Below are 24072 nucleotides of genomic sequence, written 5' to 3' on the forward strand. Positions count from 1 at the left end.
GATCAGAACCTCTGAAGTGGGGCAGATTGCTGGGGAGACTTCACATAGGACACAGATGTCAAGAAGGATATTGATGCTTTGAGCCTGGTTGTATTCACACCTGAAAAAAGACTTGCTCTTTACAAGAGCTGGGAATTTGCCATCTGGGTCATCCAAGAACCCCCTTCAAACCATACCCATCTGCCAGTCCCTGGAGTTAAAAATTGCCCTGCAGTTCAAAGGCTCCTGCCTGGCCCACCACAATGCCGAGATGAAACAGGAAGGGGCTTGGGGAGGATGGGTCTCTGGGAGGACAGTCGGGAGGGAGCTGCCATTCCCCTGCACCCACTGAGTGCCAGGCTTTTCATGTGGGGGTTTACCTCTTCCTCTTAACAACCTCAGGAAGAAGGCATCTGTTTCCCCCAGAATTGCTGAGGAGCCAGGGTAGAGAAGCTAGCATGTGGTGAGGTAGGGTGGGAACCCAGATCTGTGGACTTAAAAGTCCAGGCTCTTGAAATCCTCTGCTGGTGGATGAGGAAGTAGCTGTAGGCTGGGAGACGGCAGTTATAGAGGCCCCGCTCCCAGGTACACCTGAGGCCATGGTGCCCCCGCAGTAGACCGGACCAGGATGGCGGGCTCCGGGTCCCGAGGGATGAGGGATCTAAGACAACCAGCAGCACCATGTGTCCACGCTGCAGCCAGTCCCTAAAACTGGACACGAGCTTCAAGATCCTGGACCGTGTCGCCATCCAGGAGCTCACAGCTCCGTTACTTGCCACAGCCCAGGTGAAGCCAGGAGAGACCCGGGAGGAAGAGGCTAACTCAGGAGAGGAGCCGTTTATTGAAACCCACCAGGATGGCATCTCTCGCAGATTCATCCCCCCAGCTAGTCCATCCAGGCCAAGCTTTGTGCTGAGTGCCCCCATGGAAGACCAGCATGGCCTTCCCTTGGGAGAGGGGATAATGTCTACAGCAAGTGCCAACAGCTTCACTCTGATCAGGGAGGCATCTCATGGCGGTACCATGGAGAACCTGAGCCAAAGACTGAAGGTCACTGGGGACCTTTTTGACATCATGTCAGGCCAGACAGATGTGGATCACTGGCTGTGTGAGCAATGCTGGACACTCAGCTCAACGTCACTGAAACTGTGTGTCAGAACTGCTAACACGTTTGGAGATCTTGGAGCAAATGAGTGAAGATGACAGACACAGCTCCAGGTGGAGCTGAAGGAGCTGGAGTTGAAGAGGAGAGCTGGAAGATCGGAGAGCTGGAAGATCCAAGAGCTGGAAGATGTGGGAAAGAACCATAAGACAGTGGCAGAAAATCTCGAGAAGGTCTAGGCTGAGGCTGAGAGGCTGGATCAGGAGGAAGCTCAGTATCAAAGGGAACGCAGTGAATTTAAACGGCGACAGCTGGAACTGGGTGATGATCTGAAGGGTGTAGAAACCCAGATACGTTATGCTCAGATGCAGCTGGATAAGCTGAAGAAAACCAGTGTCTTTAATGCGACCTTCAACATTTGGCACAGCGGACAGTTTGGCAGAGTCAGTGACTTCAGACTGGGATGCCTGACCAGTGTTCCTGTGGAATGGAATGAGATTAATGCTGCTTGGGGCCAGACAGTGTTGCTGCTCCAGGCCCTGGCCAATCAGATGGGCCTGAAATTTCAGAGTGTCGGCTTGTTCCCTTTGCAAACCATTCACATCTGGAGACAAATCTAAGGGGCTGCCATTGTGCTGTTCTGGGGGGATGTGGTTCTTCTGGGACAGCAAGTTTGACCATGCAGTGGTGGCTTTCCTGGACTGTGTGCAGCAGTCCAAAGAAGATGTTGAGAAAGGCGAGACATGTTTTTGTCTTCCTTACAGGCTGGATGTGGAGAAAGGCCAGATTGAAGGCACAGGAGGCAGCAGCGTCTCCTAATCCATCAAAACCCAGTTTAACTCTGAGGAACAGTGGACAGAAGTTCTCAAGTTCATGCTGACGGAAGTGAAGTGGGGTCTGGCTTGAGTATCCTCATGGTTTTATAACAAATGACTGGCTTTCTCTTGTCCTTAGGAAGTTGTTTGCCTTAAAGGCTTTAAAGTTTGTTTTGTTTGCAAAAAAAAAAAAGGTTTTAAATTAAATTTGAGTACCTTTAAACAGCACATGTTTACAATACCAAAAAAGAAAAAATCCACAAAATCCACTTTATTTTAAAATATCATACGACAGTCTCCAGAGTTATAACATGCCATGTATAGCGACCAGCCTTCATCATACTTTTGACTCTTAACCCAATACCTTCCTTTCCCTCTGTCCCCTCAAAACAACTAATTTAGTGGGGAGGATATAGCTCAAGTGGTAGAGGACGTGCTTAGCATGCATGAGATCCTGGGTTCAATCCCCGGTACCTTCACTAAAATGTATATATACACACAAACACACACACACACACATAAAATAAGTAAATTACCTCCCCCCAAATAAATAAATAAATAAAAACTGGACATGTTAAAAAAAAAAGAGCTTAAAAAAATAACTAATTAAATTTCTTTTTTTTTTTAATTGAATTGAATTGAGATTGGTGTGTTTTCACTGGATTTTATTTCTCAACTACCTGCACCTACGATATGAAACAGAAACTTTTGTCTCCAGTGAGATGGAGATGTGTGAGATGCAGTTGGATAACGTGAGAAAATGACATATAAGCTTTGGTCACCGTATGATGTCGATGCAGGAAAAATGAATGTGGGGTGAGAGGAAGGCTGCATGCCAGGTCTCAGCTGAGTCCCTGGGATGTGCCCCGCCAAGTGTGAGTTCTTGGCTTCGCGCAGAAAAGAATTCAAGAGCAAACCGCCGTTGAGTGATGGTAGATTTATTCAGAGAGATGCACCCTCCGTAGACCGAGCGTGGTCTGTTTCAGAAGGTGAGAGAGAGCAGTTGTTAGTGCTTATGGGCTCGGTAACTTCATATGCTAACAAGCGGGAGGACCATTCCAACTACCCTGAGGAAGGGGCTGGGGTTCCCAGGAACTGGGCCTCTGCCCACTCTTTGACCTTTTATGGTCAGCCTCAAAGCTGTCATGGCGCCTATGGGAGTGTCATTTACCATGTTAATATATTACAATGAGCGTATGAAGCTCAAGGTCTACTAGAAGTCAAATCTCCCACTGTCTTGAGCCTCAAGGCCTCCTGGGAGTTGAATCTTCCACCGTTTTGGTGTTAATCGCTGTATCCTTCCTTGAATGGCTGTGCCCTGCCCACTTCCCTCCTGTCTCATAGGTAACTGATAGCAGTGCAAATACAAAAAAAAAAAAAAAAAAATTATAGAAAAGAGGACAGAAATCACTTGCATTGCTATCAATCATCTATAATTTAGAGTTGCAAACTGGCTCAAAGACAATAGAAGGCTCGCAGAATCAGATACCCCAGGAGGCTGTGCTTGGACGATGCCTAATTTTGCATTGAAGATCCCCAGTAATCTTTTTGATTCATTTCAAAGCCTTTCAGTTGCCAGAAGTGGGCAATGGGTCTGGCTCTGAGCTTCCTAGCAGCCAAAGCAAAGAGCAAACAGCCTCAAGATGCAGTGTCTACTAGGATAGATACATACTAGCTGTTCAGCTCTGGGTTGCACTGAGATTGGGTTCTCCCTCAGTGAGGGGCCTCACCAAGGGAACCCTGTGGGTGGAAAACAGCATTCTCAACGATATTGCTACTACAGTTGCAGCAGCTTCTGACGAAGTTGCTTCTATAGTGCGGGGCAGTGGTTCTCAAAGTGTGGTCCCAGACCAGCCACACCAGTCTCACCTGGGAACTTCTTAGACATGCAAACTCTCAGGCTCCAGGAGACTCTGGGGGTGGGACCCAGCTATCTGTGTTTTAACAAGCCTCTGGGTGATTCTGATACAAGCTGAAGTTTGAGAATCATGGGACAAGTTTCTCAACCTTGCCATCACGATAGAACTATCTGGAAAGCTTTATACCATATCATGCCTGAGCCCCACCTAAGACCAATTACATCAGGATCCCTGGAAGCAGGGCCCAGTTATGTATGTTTTTGACACTCCTCAGAGGGTTGTACTGAGCAACCAGGATGGAGGCCCACTGCCATCGAGTGGTTAATGCAAGCGGAGGCCAAGAGATATTCCAGCTTCTGCTCTAGACAAACCCAGACCTGTACTTATGAGTGAGGCCTGTAAGAGATGATGTAGGCTCATTTCTTCCTTCTTCCCTTTGTGTTTTCAACACTGAGCACTTACTATGTAGACAGCAGAGGCCAGGGCCCCAGTGATGGAAGGGCACATTAGACACCCTTGGTTCCTGGTCTTAAGGAGTCAGTACGTAATGGGAACATCCAGAACAGGGTGCAGGGGATGGTGCCAGGGTGCTGGGGGAGGCCCTTGGTCCATGCTCCATCCCTGACTGATGCCACTGCTCTTCTTGGCAGGCTGCGAGGGGCTCTGGGACAACATGAGCTGCTGGCCCTCTGCCGCGCTGGGAGAGACGGTGGAAGTGGAGTGCCCACGATTCCTCTGGATGCTCGTGGGCAGAAATGGTAACCACTCAGCCCGAGGGTCCTGGCTGAGAGACTATGGGGCAGCCCCTGGGTGGGGCTCAATCTGGAGGTCCGAGGCCAAGGAAACTGCTCTGGGGACAAGTAGTGAGTGGAGTGATGGGGGTGGTCCTTGTTGGGGATTGGAAGCCTCGCTTGGGGTGGTGCAGGGTAGGCTCAGTTCTCAGGGTCCCAAGCAAGGGGGCAGACGGCAAGGTATCAGGGACATGATAAAGGAGGCTGGGCGTGCTGCTCTCTGCCCACACCCCCATTTAAGGGCTCCCCTCCTTCCTTCCATGTTTCTACCCCCTTAGTGATATAGGAAAAAATGGAGGGCACGAGAGGATGTCCATATCCCAGACATCTGTTGATTCCCTGGGATGCGCCCCATCAAGTGAGGGTCCTTGGCTTTGCACAGGAAAGAATTCAAGAGTGAGCCATGGTTGAGTAAAAGTAGATTTATTCAGAGAGATTCATACTCCATAGGCAGAGTGGAGGTCACCTCAGAAGGCCAGAGAGCATGAACCCGATGTGTGGGGTTGTTAGTTTTTATGGGCTTGATAATTTCAGATGCTAACAAATGGGAAGATTATTCCAACTAGTTTGGGGAAGGCGCTGGGATTCCCAGGAATTGGGCCACTATCCACTTTTTGACCTTTTATGGTCAGCCTCGGAGCTGTCGTGTTGCCTGTGGGAGTGTCATTTAGTATGCTAATATATTACAATGAGCGTATAATTAAGCTCAAGGTCTCCTGAAAGTCAAATCTCTTGGACCGCAAGGCCTACTGGGAGTTGACTTTTCCACCATCTTGGTGCTAACTGCCGTGTCATTCCTTGAATGGCTGTGTCCTGCCCCCTTCCCTCCTGTCTCATTAGCACTCAGGGCGCCTCCTTTAGCCCCTGCGTCTGTGTCTGACTCTGCCAGGCCCTGCTGATAATCTGTGCCCTCCCTGGAAGCCCTTGGCCTCCTGGGGGGGATCTCTTGCCTAAGCCAAACTGCAGTTTACAAGGATTTCCTTAATTTCAGGCCAGGAAGTGAAGAAGTTGTCTCAGACGGGGGACACTCAGGGACAAACTGGCTAAAGCCCCATCACGTGCCAGTCACTTTTCTATACACGGGCTCATTTAGTCATCACAAAACCCCTGTAAACCACAGACTTTGTCCCTTCCCTTGATCTGGTAAAGCATACTAACAATAGGGACTAAGAGGGGTCAGCAGTCTGCCTCAGGTTCACAGCTGAGGGATGGAGAAACCGGGGACTTACACCCAGATTTCTCTTCAAAACTAGTGCTCTGTCCTCGGGGCTATGGTCAAGGAGGGTCTACGGCCCGGTGGTGGGGGTGATTCTGTTGGAGGCCAGGTAGTTGCCTGGCCTTTGGCCCCTGCCCTCAGTGTAGTCATTTTTAGTCCAAAGCCTGGCCTGGCTGGCTGCCCCTCTGCCCTCATCCATGCAGGACAAGAAAAGCTGCCTGATGAGGCCCTTACCAAGAACAAACTCCCCGGGAGGAAGAGTATAGCTCAAGTGGTAGAGTGCATGCTTGGCATGCTCGAGGTCCTGGGTTCAATCCCCAGTATCTCCAGAATAAATAAATAAATAAACCTGATTACCTTCCCCTACAAAAATAAAGTCCCAAACAGGAGTCTCTTCTCCATGTAGTTATTCTGCATCCAGCACCTCTCTGCTCATGCTTTCAACACCCAGCTTCCCTTCTGACTGGCGAGGGGCCCTTGGCCCAGAGGATCACACGAGGGAGATTTCAAAGGATCAGGTCTGAAAGTGATACCACTGCTGTCCATGTTGGCTGTGCCATAGCCCAGTCACATTGTGACACCTCCCTGCAAGGGACATGGGGAAATGTGGTCCAGCTCGGTGCCAGTCTCTGCCTCAGGGCCAAAGTTACTCATTATCTCTGGGTCTCAATTTCCTCATCTGTAAAATGGGGAGAATAAAGAATACCAGTCCAGTAAAGCCATGCTTGGGAATCAATTTTAAGTATCTTCCTTTGTCCCTTCTCTCCCTCTCCTCCCCCAAATCCCTTCGCAAGCACACAAACACCAGCAAACTCATCAACAGTCTTTATCTCCTGGCATGACCCTCCATGTCTTTCTCTGGGGTCTGTGGAGCCCAGAACACAGGAGATTAAGCCAGGCACGGTTGACCTGGGGCAACATGCTGGTCAGTGAAAGGCTAGGACCAGACCCTTGTCTCTGGCTCCCCGTCCAGTGCTCCTCCCTGGCTGACCAAGTCTTCCTGTTGGAGGGACTTGAAGTTCCTCCTTTCCCTTCACAACCTTCTCAGAGCCACAGTGCCTCCGTCTCCCCCATCACCATCCCTCCCCCACTGCCCTTCCACAGAGGGACAGGCAGAGCCATGCTCATAGCCACATCCTTCTGTAATCAATTGCTTGAACCCCTGCCTTAACTAGAAGCCCACTATCTCCTTCTAGAGGCTCTCCAACCCTTTAGCTGCTTAAGACCCATCAGGGGCTAGCCAGGGGTGCAGGTCCAGGTCTGCACGTTGTGAGGAAGGGAACTGGGGTCCTATGACTAAGTCTGCTGCAGTTTCTCCTTTCTGCCACATGGTGTCGCTGTGGAGATGCAGGATCCATGTGCCTGCACGTCCATCCTGAGGCAGGGCTCTCTATGCACAGGATGGGGGTGGGGGTGGTCATCTCAACCTGGGGGACCACTGTGCTCATACCCAGCCCCACGCCCAGGGCCTTGGCCAGCCCAGGAGCATAGATGAGATGAAGGCCACTCCAGCCTCAATTACTCACCAAGAACAGTCCTTTCCATCACCTTCCCTCCCCAAAGATCCATCTCGGGTCTGATTAGATTCCTGCCCCCTTGGCCCCCTCTCAGGAAGGAAGGCTCCTCAGTGATGTCCCACAGGACTCCCCACCTCAACCCAGGGAGGAGCGCCCAGTGAGGACGAGCTGGTGTTCTGGACCCTTTCTTCCTTTTGAAAGAAAAACAAATTAGTTCTTTCTCAGGGTACAGACTGTATGAGCCCAGACAGGATGGGTGTCCACGTGACTGGAGAAACTGCAGGCTGGGTTCTGCCCCCAGATACTTGTCTGTTTGTGCTGAGAATGTTCCCTCTAGGATGCATTCCTTTGATTCTTAAAAGGGCACTTATCTTTCAGAGTTTTTTATTAAAAAACACACTTTCCGAGCAAGATCAGGCCTTGGTTTTCTTTCCCTTCTCTCTTAGTGAGGATTGGAGCCTTGACGCAGTAGAGGTTCCTAACCTGATTGAGGTCCTGGAGGCTTTTGAAGATCAGATAAAAGCTTTGGCCTGGCTCTTACCCAAACCGCATGCAGGTACACACACAAAAATTCTGATTGTGCCTTTGGGGGCCTTTGACCTGAACCTGGGTCAGGACCCTTCACCTATTAGGAATTAAACCCAGTGGAAGTGGGTTGGAGGGGACTCCAGAGAGAGCCCACCCCTTGTCTCCTTCGCAGTTCAGCTGCGAGCCCTGTTAACAAAGGGCCCTGCCTTGTTCGCCACTCTGGGCACCTGGCCTGGGTCACATGCGGCATCTGTCTTGGGAATTCTGCTGGGTCAGTGAAGAGCAGGCCCCAGGACAGGCAGCCCAGCCTCCAGGGACACACTGTCCGATAACTGCTTCTGGATTCCAGGAAGTTTGTGTGGTTTTAATTCAGTTTCTCATCCACCAGCCTCAATATGACCCCCATTCTTTCCTGTCTGACAATGTAGCTCCATTGATTTAACTACAGAAATCTTCCACCCGTCTCCTAAATTCCAAGAATCCACCCCTCCTCCCCCAATCCCAGTCTATTTTAGAAAAGCCAAATGCAGAAGGGAAGTAGCCCTGTGGCGCCCGCTCTGTGTCTGGCACCAGCCTGGGTGATTTCCGTGGGCTATTGTATTTCTTGCCCAGTCCTGCAGCTTGGGTGGTTATTGCCATTTGACACAGAGAAGCGATGCACCTAAGGTCACACAGCAACCAAGAGGCAGTGCTGGGTTTCCAGCTCAGATGGAGCTGGTTCTAAACCTGTGCTCCAGGCCACATGAGCCGTCATAGACCTGGCATGACTAGAGCCCAAAGGCCACGATGTCCTGCCTGAGCTGCCCCTGGGACTGCAGGGAGAAGGCCAGGCAGGAAGACGGTACAGTGATGGGATATGTCCCGGTGGGGCACTTGCCCAATTCTGGGTCTTGGTTTTTCCGTCTGTAAAATAGGCCAGCAGCATCTCCTTCAATTAGATCAGAATCTGGTGGTTCCGGAAATGCCGCCATATTTCTCCAGCTCAGTGGAACCCATTTGATCCTAAACCCTGAGAGCCAGTGGCCCAGACCCTGGGGCTTGTCAGATCGAGAGGAACATGCCAGGCCTAGCTAGGGGGACTAATGGGCCTTGGACAGAATACTAATTAGAGCAAAAGGGGTGGCACTGCTCCTAGCTATGGGGCTGGGATCAGCGCCCTGCACCCGCAGCATCCACATAGCCCGACCCGGGGACTGGAGCCAGCCCTCCGCTGCAGCCCAGAGCAGAGGGCACAGCTGGGCCGGTCAGTGCAGGCAGGGAAGCCCCTCCTGATGGCTTTCCAAGTCTTCCTTCTTGGCTGGCAGCTCCTCTCCCCTGTCTTTGTGCTTCTGCTCTCAAAGCTCCGTCTGGACAAGCTCTCCCCCCTTTTCTCATAGAAGAGGTTAGAGTGGGCTCTTCATCCCCCATCCTTTGCTTTCCTAGCCAGCCAGCCAGCCTGCAAATGTTTGAGGAGGCAGAGCTGGTCCGGGCAAGCCCTGGGGAACCCTTGGGACTCATCGTCTGCTGAGGAGACAGGGGAGCCATTGTCACTACAGAGTGAGGGGCCAGGGTGCAGCCTTGTGCTGAGGTGTGAGTGGTGAGCCAGTTACCTGGTGGCTTGTAACACAGAAAAACACAGAGGTAGAGCCTTGTCATCGCTGCTGAAGGGCCAATAACTCCATTCCTTCTGTGAGGGGTGGCTGCCTGGCAGGTTTTAGCTTGGTGCCACCCTGCTGGTTTTCAGATGCTGGGGAGCAGGGCATGAAGTTAGGTCTAAGGTAGAACTTCTTGGGGGCTTAGTGGCAGAGCACGTGCTTAACATGTGCAAAGTCCTGGGTTCAATCCCCAGGACCTCCATTTAAAAAATTTTTTTAAATCAATAAAATACATATTAAAAAAATTTTTTTAAGTAGAGCTTCTTAGTGCAGGAGTAGGACCAGGAGCCAGGAGAGAAGTAGAAAAGTTCATTATGGGTGTGGCCTTACCCAGGCCAGATTCTCTGGGGGACCCACCCAATGAATGGCTCCAGCCCCTGGAAGCGAGGAAAGCAGGAGTAAGGGAGGGGATTAGTGCGTCGTGTGCAGGCCTGAACCCGGGGTTCAAATCCCATGTCCCCCACTTACTGCAGCGCAATCTTGAGCAAGGTCTTGAACTCCTTTGTGCCTCAGTTTCCCCAGCTAGCAAGTGGGTGCAGTACTTACACGTTAGAAGAGATTTTGCCTATAAAAGGAACAGTGCCGACCTCACAGTCTTGTTTGGATTTAATGAGTTAAGACGTATCACATGCTTAGCCCGGTGCCTGGCATGTGGTCATTACCATGTTCTGTTAAAGTAGACAGTGACATTTTATAACTGAGTAACTACACAATCATTTGTGTGAGATCCACATTTTTTTGGTTAGGGATGTGTCATCAGAGTCACTCTGGACTGATGTTCTTAAGCATTCCATCCAGTCTCTCTAATCATATGAGACACTGCAACCCCTTGAAAAAGTAACAGCGTCCTCCTAGCTTGAAGGCGCTATTCTTTGGCGAGCACCCAGGTGGTTGGGGAGCACAGCCCCCTGCTTCGGGAAAACCCTCAAAAAGCCTGAAGTGGCACCTCAGCCAGTGGGGGTGGAGGGTGGAGAGTGGAGTTTGGACCCGGGGAGGGAAAGGTGAGGGGTGGGGACGCGCCGGGGTGAAGCGGGTTACAGCGGCACAGAGTCTAAGATCCCTGGAGTGCAGCTGGGCCCCGGGTGGGAGCAGTGATGCTGGAAGTTCTGCTGGGTCCTGTTGAGAGGAGTTTTGGGGAGTGCTGGATACTGTGACCTGTGTCAGTCTCCTCCCTGGTGGAGCCTGGTGCCTGGCACAGTGGGACGTGGGGCGTGGGGGTGTGGAGGAGGCAGTCGGGGCCAGGAGGGAGGCAGGCAGTGCTTGGCGGCTGGGGGCAGGTATTCATTCAGGGCCAGCCTGGTTTGTAAGTCGAGGTATCGGGGCTCCACAGGTCTGTGTCTCTCTTTCACACATGCACACACACGCACACACATCCTGGGTCTTTGCGCCTCTAGGGCCATCCACCTACGTACCTCTCCCACCACTTTTTCTGACTCTTACAAATCCTTCAAGGATCAGCTGGGCCAGTTGGGAGTTGATGGTGTGGTTCTGAGAAAGGTGGCTGGGGAGAGAGTGACAGAAGGAAGCTCTGGCTGCCCCCAAGGCGTGGCAAGGCACCTGGAGCCCCAGCCATCTGTCTGCTCCCCACTGCTCACCTGAAAGATGCTTGGCCCCCGCAGGTTCCATGTTTCGAAACTGCACACAGCGCGGCTGGTCGGAAACCTTCCCCAGACCTGACCTGGCCTGTGGGGTGAATGTGAACGACTCTTCCAATGAGAAGCGGGTAAGCCTGCCTACGCCTCCCTGTGGGGTAGGGGCCTCCCTGCGGGGTGGGGGCCTCCCTGTGGGGTAGGTGCCTCGCTATGGGGTGGGGACATCCCTGCGGGTGGGGGCCTGCAGGGCAGGAGCATCTGGGGGAGGACAAAACGGAGCCGGCCCAGGGCTGAGGTCAGGCAACCTGGGGGCTGTGCCCCTCACCTCCACACCTCCCCTGCTCTCTGGGGTGGCTGGGCCTACTTCCCTGCCCTCTGTCAGCCCAGAGATGACGGTCCTGAGGGCCGTGGCACAGTGAGGGCTGCCACGTGCCACCCACTCTAGGGGTCAGGTGGGCATGAAACCCAAAGAGCAGTGACTGGGGCTAAATGCTTGGAGCCAAGCCGGTGTGTCTGAACTTGCCCTGTGACCTTGGTGGGGGTGAGGAGGACTTAACCTCTCTGTGCCTCAGTTTCTTCATCAGGGAAATGGAGTTAATGATAGTTCTCACCTCACAGGCTTGTCAAGAGAACCAGGGTTAACTCACAGGGCTGCTGAGAGGGGTCCCTGGCCGCCACATGTGCTCATAAATGTTCCTCTCAGAGGAGCCTTGGGTGGGCCTGGTTTGAGAGAGGACACTGTGAGCTGGGGGCTGAACGTCTTCAGATGCCTCCAGCGGCCTCCCTGAAGGCGCCATCAGTTTCAGAGAACCCCTCCCACCTCGCTTTTCCTGGCTGATTCATTCACATCCTTCAAGACTCCACTCCCACTCATCAGCTCCGGAAAGCCCGTTTTGCCATCTCACTTAATACCCTTTGTTGGCTTCCAACTATCAACTACCATGTTATAGTCAATCACCAGCACGTGCCATGCATATCCATCTCCCCAGCTAAACTATGAGCTCCTCAGAGGCCTTCATTCACTCAGCAAACATCTAACCAGCAACAACGGTGGGCCAGGTGTGGGTCTAGGTGCATGGAAGCAGCGCTGAGAAATCAAAAAGAGTCTTATTCATTTCCGGGCCTCCAGGGCCCAGCACCGTGCCTGGCACCTGCAAGGGGCCGGATACCTGTTTGTCGGACGGAACGTCTACGTCAGGCCAGCTGCTTGATGCACGACTATGCCGAATCCTCAGAAGGACTCATTGTAAGGACATTATTTTCTCCATTTTGCAGAAGAGGAAACTGAGGCTTGGAGGCGAGGAATGTGTTTAGAAAGGAGCAGAGAAAAAAGAAAAGAAAAAAGAAAGTAGCAGAGGCGGGATTCAAACCGAGTCTAGTGCCTTGTCCTCTGCCTTCTGCTGCCACCCCACTAAGGCTAAACATAGGCTAAACTTCCCAGTGGGAAAACAGGAGGAAAAGCTTCCTGGTCCCTTGGAGGATGGGGTGGGAGCATGTTAGAGAAGCATGGAGGGGACACAGAAGAATTCAGGGAGAAAGGACAAAGTTGGGAGGAAGATCGCAGCTGCTTTGGAATTTTTTCTCAGGGTTCTCCCGCTATAGCCAGTCAGTCTTGTTCTTCACGAAGGAGACTGACTGGGGGACCAAAGTGGAGGATGGAGTCTCTTCTCTCCTGGGGCTTTTCATCCAAAATGGGAAGACACATGAGGTCTTAGCTCTGAGGGGAGTAATTTAATAATGGGCCCCAACAAGGAAGCATATGGCCTTGGAGGGCTGGTGGATGGGCTCTGACCTCTGTAGATTCCCGTTTCTATCACTGACCTGTATGAAGACCAGAGGCTTATGGGCATCACATTCGTAAAATCCACTAAGATTAAGAGGACCAGTTTGTATAATGAGTGGCAGGTTCAAAAGGATGCTTTAGGCTGCAAACGACAGAAATTTCCAACCAGCTTCATAAACTAATGTGGTTCACGTAACGAGGCAGTACAGAGAAGGGGCGTCAGGACTCTAATGAAGCAGCCCCGCCAAGCCACCAAGGACCAGGCTCTTCCTGTCTCTCCTCCTGCTACCCCAGTGGCTTCTTCCCAAGGCTGGCACTCTCTCGTTTTAAGATGACTGCCATTGGTGACTGTTGCCGCAGACATCCCCAAGCCTGCTTGTCCAGGAGAAAGGACAGCCTGACTTCCGGTGCCTTTTACACTCTTAAGAATTATTGAAGACCCCAAAGAGCTTTTGTCTTTGTGAGTTATATCTATCAAAACCACACAAAAGGACTGCTCGCTTAGGCTAATCAGCTGGGAAAGAATGGAGCTCAGGGCCTTAACTGTGATATTAGTGGCCAGTTGAAACTGTAAAATGCCAAAAGAAGGAGCAGAAACTTAACAAAGATAAACGCAGAGCTCTGAACCTAACTCAGAAAATTAATTGTCCAAAAATAAAAAATAAAAAAAAAATAAAAAAAAAAGAGACCTATGGTGGCTTCAGCTTATGTTAGGAAGAAAAAAAAAATCCCTAAGATTGGAAGGGTTTCCAGACCATGTGATTTGCTGGTCCCTAAGTTCTGGTCCACAGACTGGCACAAACTTTGTCTTTGATTCTGAGAATTGAATCATCCTTTCTTACTGTTGAAATGTCTATTTGTTTTTTCCCTTTAGTCAGATGATGGTGAAAATGTGTAAGTCTAAAACTATTCTAAAATGAAAAGTTTATTTTTAAAATAATGCTGGAGTTTAGATACAAGACAAATTCAATTTATTTTAACTGGCTCCAGAAACGGAAAAGGGGCCAATAGGTACAATTGAAAAGTAGTCAGATTTTAGATTTACACAAGGGAAAAAAAGTTTAATACTTTACACTGCTGTATACTGACTGCCTTCCTCAAAAAGCAGTGAGCACCTCATCCCTGAATGTATTCAAGTAAAGGACTGAATTCAGGGTGGTAGCAAGGGGCCCTATACATGGGGTAGAAGTTTGAATTGGCATCAGATCCGCCAGATCTTTTCCCAAGCCGAGCTGTCATGAGTCTTTGAATTTTGTGACCTTGGGGTAGGAGCAGAAGAGTGGTCAGAGTTGAAGGGGTTCAGGCTGCCTGTAGCAGGCACACCCGAGGCAAAAAAGAGCAGATCCAGCCAGGTGGACGGGTGGGGCTGACACACGCCTGTCTCTCTCTGCAGTACCAGTTCCTGCTGAAGCTGAAGGTCATGTACACTGTGGGCTACAGCTTCTCCCTGGTGATGCTCCTGGTTGCCCTCAGCATCCTCTGTGCTTTCCGGTGAGAACTCGCTGCCAGCTCTGCATCTTCCCAGCCTGCCCCAGGCACAGCCTTTGGGTCTCTTTTCATTGCTGAGACCAGGGAGAGGAAGCTCTGCCTGGGTCACTTTGTCTCCTCTTGATCTAAAGCTTACCTGTGGCAAAGCACTGAAGTATCTGCGACCTTGTTCGTTCCTTTATTCATTCAACATTAACTGTACATCACTAAACACTTACTGCACCAGTTGCTTTGCATGCATTATTTTTTTAATTTATTTTTTGAATGGAGGTGCTGGGGACTGAACCCAGGACCTCGTGCATGCTAAGCATGTGCTCTGTCACTGAGCTATACCATCCCCCCTGCATATATTATTTCTAATTTTCACACAATGCTGTAAGTATCATTATCCCCATTTTAAAGGTGTATTAGCCAGACTCTTGGTCGCAAAAAACGAACAAACAAACAAACAAACAAAACAAAACAGAAATCTACCTTAAAACAGCTTAAGAAAAACAAAGGTGACTTGATGCACACACTTGACAAGTTCAGGGGCATCTGATGTTAGACGTGGCTGGATCTAAATGTTCAAAGGTATCAGCGAACTAGGTCTGTCTCCTGCCATTTCTTTGCCCTGCATTGGCCTCATCCTCGGGCAGGCTTTCTGCCAGAGTGGCAGAGACGATTACCAGCAGCTACAGGGGTCCGTTCTACCAGCTCAGCTACACCTGGGCAAGGAGACCCTCTACTCCATTAGTTGCAATGAAAATCCTGGGGGAGTTCCCATAGGCCAGGCTTGGGGCACGTGCTCAACCCTGAGCCATTCACTGCAGCCGGGTATGGAGAGCTCTGATTGGTCAAGTCTGTCCTGAAGGTGGGGTGGGGTGGAGTCAGCCCCACCCAGAGCAGTAATGTGTTCCCCCTAAGAAAGTCTGGTTGCGTAGCTGAAAAGTGACAGAAGCTGAGTCTGATTTTTCACTATAGCCTGTGTTCCTTCTGTGCCTCTTGTCCCCCCTCCTACTCCATTCTAAACCATTCTGGGAGCTGGAGATGGTGGTCAGGGCAGAATATAATCTCTCTTCTGTAACCCCAGCTTTTGTGTTGTTTTCAATTGCAGCATGAGTAAGAGTAGACTGGGCACCTGGGGACTGGGTTCCCATTCAGGTTCTGCTAACAAAGAGATACAGAGAGATGTCATGTCAGGACCTGGGTTTCCCCGGGACACAGGGAGAGGGGCGGACCTGACTGAGCCCCAGCCTCTCCGGCTCTGGCCCCCACACCCCTGCATTCTCTCCCTCCAGGAGGCTCCACTGCACGCGCAACTACATCCACATGCACCTGTTTGTGTCCTTCATCCTCCGCGCCCTGTCCAACTTCATCAAGGATGCCGTGCTCTTCTCCTCCGACGATGTCGCTCACTGCAATGCCCACAGGGTAACATGCCCATGGGGCCCAGGGTGTGACCAGGCCTGCCTGCCTTCCCCGCCTAACTTCGGGGAGAGTGGTAGCCGGGATGTCCTTCCCCCAAGTCCCTGCTGAGGCTCCACTTAATGCCTAGGCTAAAGTGGCCAGTGCTGGGGCTGGGCCAGGAGGTATCAGGGTGTCCCACGTCCCCATGCACAGTCTGGGACCCCTATGAAAGCAGTTTGTTGTGAAGCCCGTGGGGGCTGCTGTTCATCTCCTAGTGTCTGGGAGTGGATTAGCCACTCTGGAAGTTAGACACATAGCAAGGATCCTCCTTTCCCTACTCCTGCCAAGTCCCAAATGTAGACAGATGGCCAAGTCTAGAGAGGGTTGGGATTGGTTGTAGAAAGGAAAAGGTGGCCATATGCTTGCATGTCTGCATGCACAGATCTGCGGGAAAACAATCATATTCTGTTAAATCTAACCCTCTTCTTTTGAATGCTCAGATGAGTCAATTTGTTGCACTACCAGTTTGTCTCAGTTGAGATCCCTTTTGCTGTACATTACAGAAAACTGTACATCAGTGGCTTGAACAGATGGGGGTTGTTTCCCACAGAAGCGATCCACAGCTGGGTAATCCAGAGGTGGCACAGTGGCCCATGATGGCACAATGGACACAGTCCTTTTCCCTTTCTGCTCTGCTATTCTTGATCCTGTGCTTTACACTGCATGTTAGCAAGATGGCTGCTGCAACCCCAGGCCTCACATCTACATTCCAGGAGAAAAGGAGGAAAGTCAAGGTTAAACATTTCTTTTCTTTGGGAGGCCTTGCCTTCTCATTTGGGAAAGGAGGCTCTCCCACCAAGACTACATCTACATCTCATTGGCTGGAACTGTGTCAAGTGACCACACCTAACTGCAAAGGAAGCTGGAAGACTGAGTTTGTTTTTTGCTATCATCATCTCCATAGCAGAGGCAAGCAACAGGGAAAGGGACTGGAGGTTGAGATTGGTTTAGTCAATCTGCCTGCCACTTCCCAACACTCACATCTGTAATTGCTCACGGATCTGTTAAGTTTGTAGTGTTTATAGTTTTTCCTGTGTGTGTGTGCACGCGTGTGTGTGTTTTCTGACTCAAACTGAGAGGTCCCTGAAGAGGGCCCATGTGTCTCAGGGAGATTTCCAGGATGAAAGGAGATTACCAGAGTGGGAGTCAGAGGACTTAAATTCAGGCCCCACCCCATCACTGACCGGCAGTGCAGAAGCCCAGCAGTGCCCAGCAGGAAATATTTTCAGATTCTACTAAACAGCAGACTCACGAGCCAACCATGGGCCACACCTGGAATCAGTCTCTGGGAGGCCACAGGGTGGGAACCACAGATGGCCAGCAGGGCGGTGCTGGGTGCTCCTCCTCTGTGGACATAACCTTGTGGCATTCTGGCAGCAGCCCTAGGGCCATCCCAGGAGCTGTCCTCTCTTCAGGGGACAGCTTAGTGAAAGGAAAGACCCTCCTAGCAAGGGTATGGGAGCCAGGCTAGCAAAGAAACCTCATGCCCCACAATCCCACAGGCATAGCTTCCAGGTCCCTGCCAGGGACTTGCCTGTGACAAGAATCACAGAATCAGGTGAGGCCAACGCTGTGGCATGCCCATCAGGCATTTAGAGGTCTCCAATCCAGACACAGGGCACCAGTCAGGGGCTGTGTCTACTATAATCCATGTTGCCCCCTAACATAGTTGCCACATCCCTTCTTCATCTGATTCCAGGAAAACTAAACCCGGAAAGGATTTTGTTAACCTGCTGCTCAGAAACCCCCTTCCCTCTCTAGGTCTCAGTTTCCTTATCTGGAAAACGCCCTCACTTCCTGTTGGGCATTGAGCAGTGTATGACAGGTTTATAAGTGGCAGCCAGTCCCAGAATTTGAATGCAGTCCCCTGCTGCTGTGTGCAAGAGCCCCTTGGCCATCTTGACTCAACCTGCTGGCCTATGGATTTCCACTTTCTAGAGAATTCTATGAGCCTGGTCTTCTGATGGTGGGAGGCCAGGGGGGATGGCCATGAGCCCCAGAGTCTTGCTTTGCGGCCTGGACACTGGCCTCTACTGTATCCCACCACTGGCGGAGGGAAGCCCACAGCTGCCAGCCTGGGGCTTAGCTGCCTCTCCTTGTCCAGGTGGGCTGTCAGCTGGTCATGGTCTTCTTCCAGTACTGCATCCTGGCCAACTACTCCTGGCTGCTGGTGGAAGGCCTCTACCTTCACACCCTCCTTGTCATCTCCTTCTCCTCGGAGAGGAAGTGCCTCCAGGGATTTGTCGCCCTCGGATGGGGTACGTTTCTCCATGGGTGTGGTGGCTGCAGGGTACGTGGGAAAGGGCACTGAGACAAGATTTGGATTCTAGTGCCAGCTCTACACTCGGTTAAGTTAGTTAACTCATGAAATCCTATACAAGTTGCTTGGTGTTTAACCCTCTGGCCTCGGTTTTACTTGTCTGTCAAATGGGAAGTAACAGCTAAAACTTAGCCTCAATTTCTGGTGTCCAAAGCCTTTTACCACTTGATACCCCCCAATACTTGTTGCCTCATCTGCCTTAGACATTCCATTCATATGTCTTCATTCCTACTTCCTTTCTTTTTTTTTTTAATTGAAGTATAGTTGATTTACAATATTGTGTTAGTTTCTGGTGTACAGCATAGTAATTCAGTCATACATATAAATATATTCTTTTTCATATTGTTTTCCATTATAGGTTATTACAAGCCATTGAATATACCCTGTGCTGTACAGTAGGACCTTGTTTTTCTATTTTGTATACACTAGTTTATATCTGCTAATCCCAAACTGCTAATTTATCCCTCTCCCCACACCCTTTCCCCTTAGATAACCATACGTTTGTTTTCTATGTCTGTGAATATATTTTTGTTTTATAAATAAGTTTACTTGTATCATATTTTAGATTTCACATATAAATGATATCATGTGATATTTGTCTTTTTCTTTCTGACTTACTTAGTGTGATAATCTCTAGATCCATCCATGTTGCTGCAAATGGCAATATTTCATTCTTCTTTATGGCTGAGTAGTATTCCATTGTATACATATACCACAACTTCTTTATTCAGTCATCTGCTGATGGACATTTATGTTGCTTCCAAGTTTGGCTATTGTAAATAGTGCTGCTATGAACATTTGGTGTGCATGTATCTTTTCAAATTAGGGTTTTCTCTGGATATATGCCCAAGGGTGGGATTTCTGGATCATATGGTAGGTCTATTTTTAGTTTTTTAAGGAACTTCCATACTGTTTTCTATCGTGGCTGCACCAAATGACATTCCCACCAACAGTACAGGAGGGATCCCTTTACTCCACACCCTCTCCAGCATTTATCGTTTGTGGACTTTTGAATGATGGCCATTCTGACCTGTGTAGGGTGATACCTCATTGTAGTTTTGACTTGCATTTCTCAAATAATTAATGATGTTAAGCATCTTTTCATGTGCCATATTGGGCATCTGTGTATCTTCACTGGAGAAATGTCTTTTTAGGCCTTCTGCTCACTTTTGGATTGGGTTGTTTGGTTTTTTTTGTTATTGAGTTGTGTAAGTTGTTTGTATATTCTGGAAATTAAGCCCTTGTCAGTCTCATCATTTGCAAATAGTTTCTCCCATTCCATAGGTTGTCTTCTTGTTTTGTTTATGGTTTCCTTTAAAAGCTGTGCAAAAGCTTTTAAGTTTAATTAGGTCCCTTGCTTCCTTTCTGAATCAGTTAGGGTGCTTTTGACTGTAGGTATCAGAAAACCTGCTTAGATAGGCTTTAAACATAAAAGCAGTTAATTGGTTCAATTATAACTAACAAGTCCAGGGAGCACCAACTTCAGGTGAGGCTGGATCTAGCAGCTCAACATTTCCTTTTGTCTTTCTACTTTGCTTAACATTAGGCTGTTGCTCCCAGTGTAACTGCCAGCAGCTTCTGGGCTGCTTACTGGCTTCACTGTTATGTCTAATGAGAGAAAGAAAGAGGCTGTGTCCCAGCATTCCCAGCAAATATTCTGAGATTCACTGATTGGACCAGCTTAAGTGTCGTACACATCCTTGAACTAGTCACAGAGGCCTGAGGGAATGGAATACACTGATTGGCTTAAGCTACTCAAACCACATAGCTTCCCAAAGGAAACTCAGGATTCTGCTTCTCAGAAGGAGGGGAAATGGTAGCAAGACAGACAGCTGCACGCTCCATTACATCTCTTACCCTTTTCCTTTCTGGTCAATGAAGATGATAACAACTCTGATTTCTTGAGCACTTACTATATGCCAGGCATTGAGCTCGGCACTTTATATGCATTGTTTAATCATCATAACAACCTTCAGAGGCCTCTCAGAAAAACCTTGGCTCAGAGACATGACATAACATAATCCCTTAATTCTTATTCTGCCATAAACAAACATCATCTATCCATCCTTCCATCCACGCACCCATTCATCCTTGCATCCATCCATCTGTCTGTCTATTTATCCATCCATCCATCCAGTCATCAATTGTTCATTTGATAAACCTGTGTAAGTTACCCACTGGGTTCTAGACAGAGTCAGGTGTCTGTGACTGACTCACAGGCTTACAGGGGTAGTCATGTGTACCAGCCATTAGCTTCATTTACTTTCTTGTTGGTGCCTTTAATTAAGAAGTGCCCCTGCCAGGAATGCCCTCCACTGTCTTTTCTGCTTGTCTGAATCCTTACATGCAAGGGCCCTACTTCCTCATCAGACCATCAGGGAAGTTCCCTGAACTGGCAGAACTCACTGAGCCTTCCTGCTTCTGAACTTTGGTAGCCTGATTAGCACATGACCCTCGGCCAGCGGGCACTGTAGGGCTCTGTAGATCTGGATTTCCACATAGGCCAGTAGTCCCACAAAACCTGGGGATGAGGGACTTGCCTGATACAGCTCACTGTGCCCCCAAAGCCTCCAGTTTGGAGCTCAACTCACTGAGTCTTGACTCCCAGATCTGCCAGGGTTTCCCTGTATGAATATGGACAGTTTCATCACCTGTAATATCAGGATCATAACTTATTCAGCTTTCTTTGAGCACTTCTTCGTGCTCAGAAGGGCTTATGGAGATTACAAAAATTGTTTCATTACTCAAAGCGTTTACAGTCTACCAAGGAGACAAAATTGCATTGTGATAATACCTCCATCACAGGTGTTTTAGGAGGTTTAAATGAGATCATGAGAGCCTGCCTGTCTTCCTCAAATATTTATTGAGCATCTCCTATATGCCAGGCCCTGGGGATAGAGCAGCTCGTAAAACAGCAGCGGTTCCTTCCCTCCTGGCCCCTCTGCCTGCAGAGCCCCAAGGGGACGTGAAGGGGAAGGTCTGAAGCTCTCCATCCGTGAGAGGCTTTTCTCTTGAAAAAGCAGCAGCCCCTGCCTCAATTTGTACTCCTTTTTTCCTCCAGAGATAGGTTGCTTAAATAATTATATGTCCATCATAAAATTTGGCCAAAAGTGTTTTTTTTTTTTGAGTAGAAAAAAAAATACCCTAATCCCATCTAGTGAACATTTTCTGGGGTTTCCTTCCAGACTTTTTTGTGCTCCCAGTTTTCCCCACATGCTTGTGGTCATCCTGTGTGCACAATTTTGACTCTTGCCTCTTTCCATGAACACAGAAGCATGCTCTGTATTCTTTCAAATCTTCCATAAACATTATGGACTCCTCTGTGAATGTCTCTAACCAAATACCTATTTTTTGGACGTTTAGGTTGTTTCCCATTTTTTGCTATTATAAATAACACAGTGATGAATACTTTCATGGGCGAAGATTATTCCACGTGCAATAGAGAATCCTGGAATTGGGATCCCTGAGTCGGAAGGCACAAACGCTTTTAAAGTTTTTAATAGTCATCCAAAGCTTTTATTCTTTCAAGGTGGCTGGGCTATCAGGCTGTGCCCAGAAAAGGGGGATACCTCTGGCTTTTATAGGCGATGAATCAAGCTTCCACTCACTGAGGGAACTCAGACCAGTGGCTCTGCAGCTGGAGCTGCAACAGAATCACATGCAGGGCGTGTCAAACCCGGCTGCCTGGGCCCCACTGTGGGGGTGGGGCCTGGGACTCTGCATTCCTAATGAGGCCTCAGGTGACCCTGATACCACTGGTCCAGGGACCACACTGAGAACCACGACTTAAGCCATTATCAGTCTTTCAAACTTTCCCACCAACTCATTGTCAAAGATATAAAATAATAAATTATACACAGGTGGCCTTCAGAATCCATGTTTGCCCAAAGCACTCAGAACTGAGGCAGAGAATTTTTTTTAAACATTTTTTTATTGAGTTATAGTCATTTTACAGTGTTGTGTCAAATTCCAGTGTAGAGCACAGTTATTCAGTTATACATGAACATGCATATACTCATTGTCACATTTTTTTTTCACCGTGAGCTACCACAAGATCTTGTATATATTTCCCTGTGCTATACAGTATAATCTTGTTTATCTATTCTACATATGCCTGCCAGTATCTACAAATTTTGAACTCTCAGTCTGTCCCTTCCCACCCCTACCCCCTTGGCAACCACAAGTTTGTATTCTATGTCTATGAGTCTGTTTCTGTTTTGTATTAATGTTCTTTTTTTGTTTAGATTCCACATATGAGCGATCTCATATAGTGTTTTTCTCTTTCTGGCTTACTTCACTTAGAATGGCATTCTCCAGGGACATCCATGTTGCTGCAAATGGCGTTTTTTATGGCTGAACAGCATTCCATTGTATAAATATACCACATCTTCTTTACCAGGCACCTATTGATTTAGGCTGTTTCCATGTTTGGCTATTGTAAATAGTGCTGCTATGAGCATTGGGGTGCAGGTGTATTTTTGAAGTAGGGTTCCTTCTGGATATATGCCCAGCAGCGGGATTACTGGGTCATATGGTAAGTCTATTCCTAGTCTTTTGAGGAATCTCCATATTGTTTTCCATAGTGGCTGCACCAAACTGCATTCCCACCAGCAGTGTAGGAAGGTTCCCTTTTCTCCACAGTGAGGCAGAGAATTTTTTTCATCAAAGTTATACATGTACTTGGCTTAAAGAATTAAATAGAATGACAAGGCTTATAGTGTGTGTGTGGGGGAAGCAGTCTCCTGAAAAGAGCCCCCACTTCTGCTCCCCAGAGGTAACACCCTTCAACTCCTTATCTGTTCCTCCTAATATTTACTCTCATGTTTCTGAACAATATTCTACTTTTTTTTTTAATGGAAGTACTGGAGATTGAACCCAGGACCTCATGCATGCCAAGCATATGCTCCACCACTGAGCTATACCCTCCCCAAGTAGTCTACTATTTCTTGCCTTGTCCATTTAAGGTGTTATTCGTTGACTCCTTGTGAAGGAAGGTAAGGATATAAAATTCTTCATCCACCACCTCCATCCTCCCATTGGAGTTTTTCACAGTTTTTGGCTAAATCATATTCAATGTATACATCATTATGTCTACATCAACACTGATATAGACAATAGACAATATTGACATTGACAACAGACACAGACATAGAATTGACAACTGACATAGAGACAATAGACAATTCTGACAACACTGAGCCAACTGGCATACGATGATTTCACTTCCAATAGTTAACTTTTTCTTTTTCATGGAGTCATTTTGAATGTACTTGTTTTATGTCACTGTCATTAAGTCTCCCAAATTCTCCAACAGAACTGGAAAACCCTCCAGTGATCAAATGCAGCAACATGTAATCCATTCCTGCCTGTTTGTTTGGTTTATTCATGCTGTATCGGTGTCCTAGGGCTGCTGCAACAAGCTGCCACAAACTCAGTGGCTTCAAACACCAGACCTAGTTCTGGAGGCGAGAGGCTCAAAGTCAAGGTTTTGGCAAAGCTGGTCCTTTAGCCTGTAGATGCCTCGCTCCAGTTTCTGCCTTCGTCATCACAGGGTCTTCTTCCCTGTGTTTCATCTTTCTCCCTGCCAATCTCATGGCCTTCTTAAAATGATGTCGGTCGTATTAGATTAAGGTCCTTATAACTACACCTCATCTTAACTAATAACACCTGCAAAGACCCTCTTTCTGGATGAGATCACATTCTAATGTTCTAAGGAAATGAACCTTTGTAGGGGACACTATTCAACCTAATATACCCACCCATGTTCTTTCTAGAAGAGCCTTCTGCCCTCCTGCTCTGTTTGGGCTGGTTGTTCTCTTGACCTGCTTAACTCCCTTAACCTTCATGCTGAGAATTCCCTTCACTTTCCTCCACAGATCCAATTCTTTCATTTCTTGTCTCTTTGGTTTACTCCCTAGGTGTGTTAGAGCACATCCTCCAGTGCCTATCCAACAAAGAGCGTGTGGAAGGTGCATTTTTTTGCCTTGCCTATCTGAAAA

General features: G+C 48.7%; 1 protein-coding gene and 1 pseudogene across 2 annotated transcripts in view; both read left to right on the forward strand.

The window, feature by feature from the left end:
- SCTR (secretin receptor) overlaps positions 1-24072 on the forward strand; it is a 70630-nt gene that overhangs the window by 31012 nt on the left and 15546 nt on the right. The window contains exons 3-7 of one of the 2 annotated variants that reach the window (XM_032479302.1): positions 4406-4513; positions 11061-11164; positions 14210-14307; positions 15585-15717; positions 17891-18011. In XM_032479302.1, the coding sequence (XP_032335193.1) occupies positions 4406-4513; positions 11061-11164; positions 14210-14307; positions 15585-15717; positions 17891-18011 (564 nt within the window). Of the gene's footprint in view, positions 1-4405; positions 4514-11060; positions 11165-14209; positions 14308-15584; positions 15718-17857; positions 18012-24072 lie in introns of both variants that reach the window. The other variant, XM_032479301.1, reaches the window with a different exon arrangement.
- On the forward strand, positions 432-2121 carry LOC106730504 (annotated as a pseudogene).

The sequence above is a fragment of the Camelus ferus genome, chromosome 5 (genome assembly GCF_009834535.1).
Source record: "Camelus ferus isolate YT-003-E chromosome 5, BCGSAC_Cfer_1.0, whole genome shotgun sequence".
Classification (NCBI taxonomy): Eukaryota; Metazoa; Chordata; class Mammalia; order Artiodactyla; family Camelidae; genus Camelus; species Camelus ferus.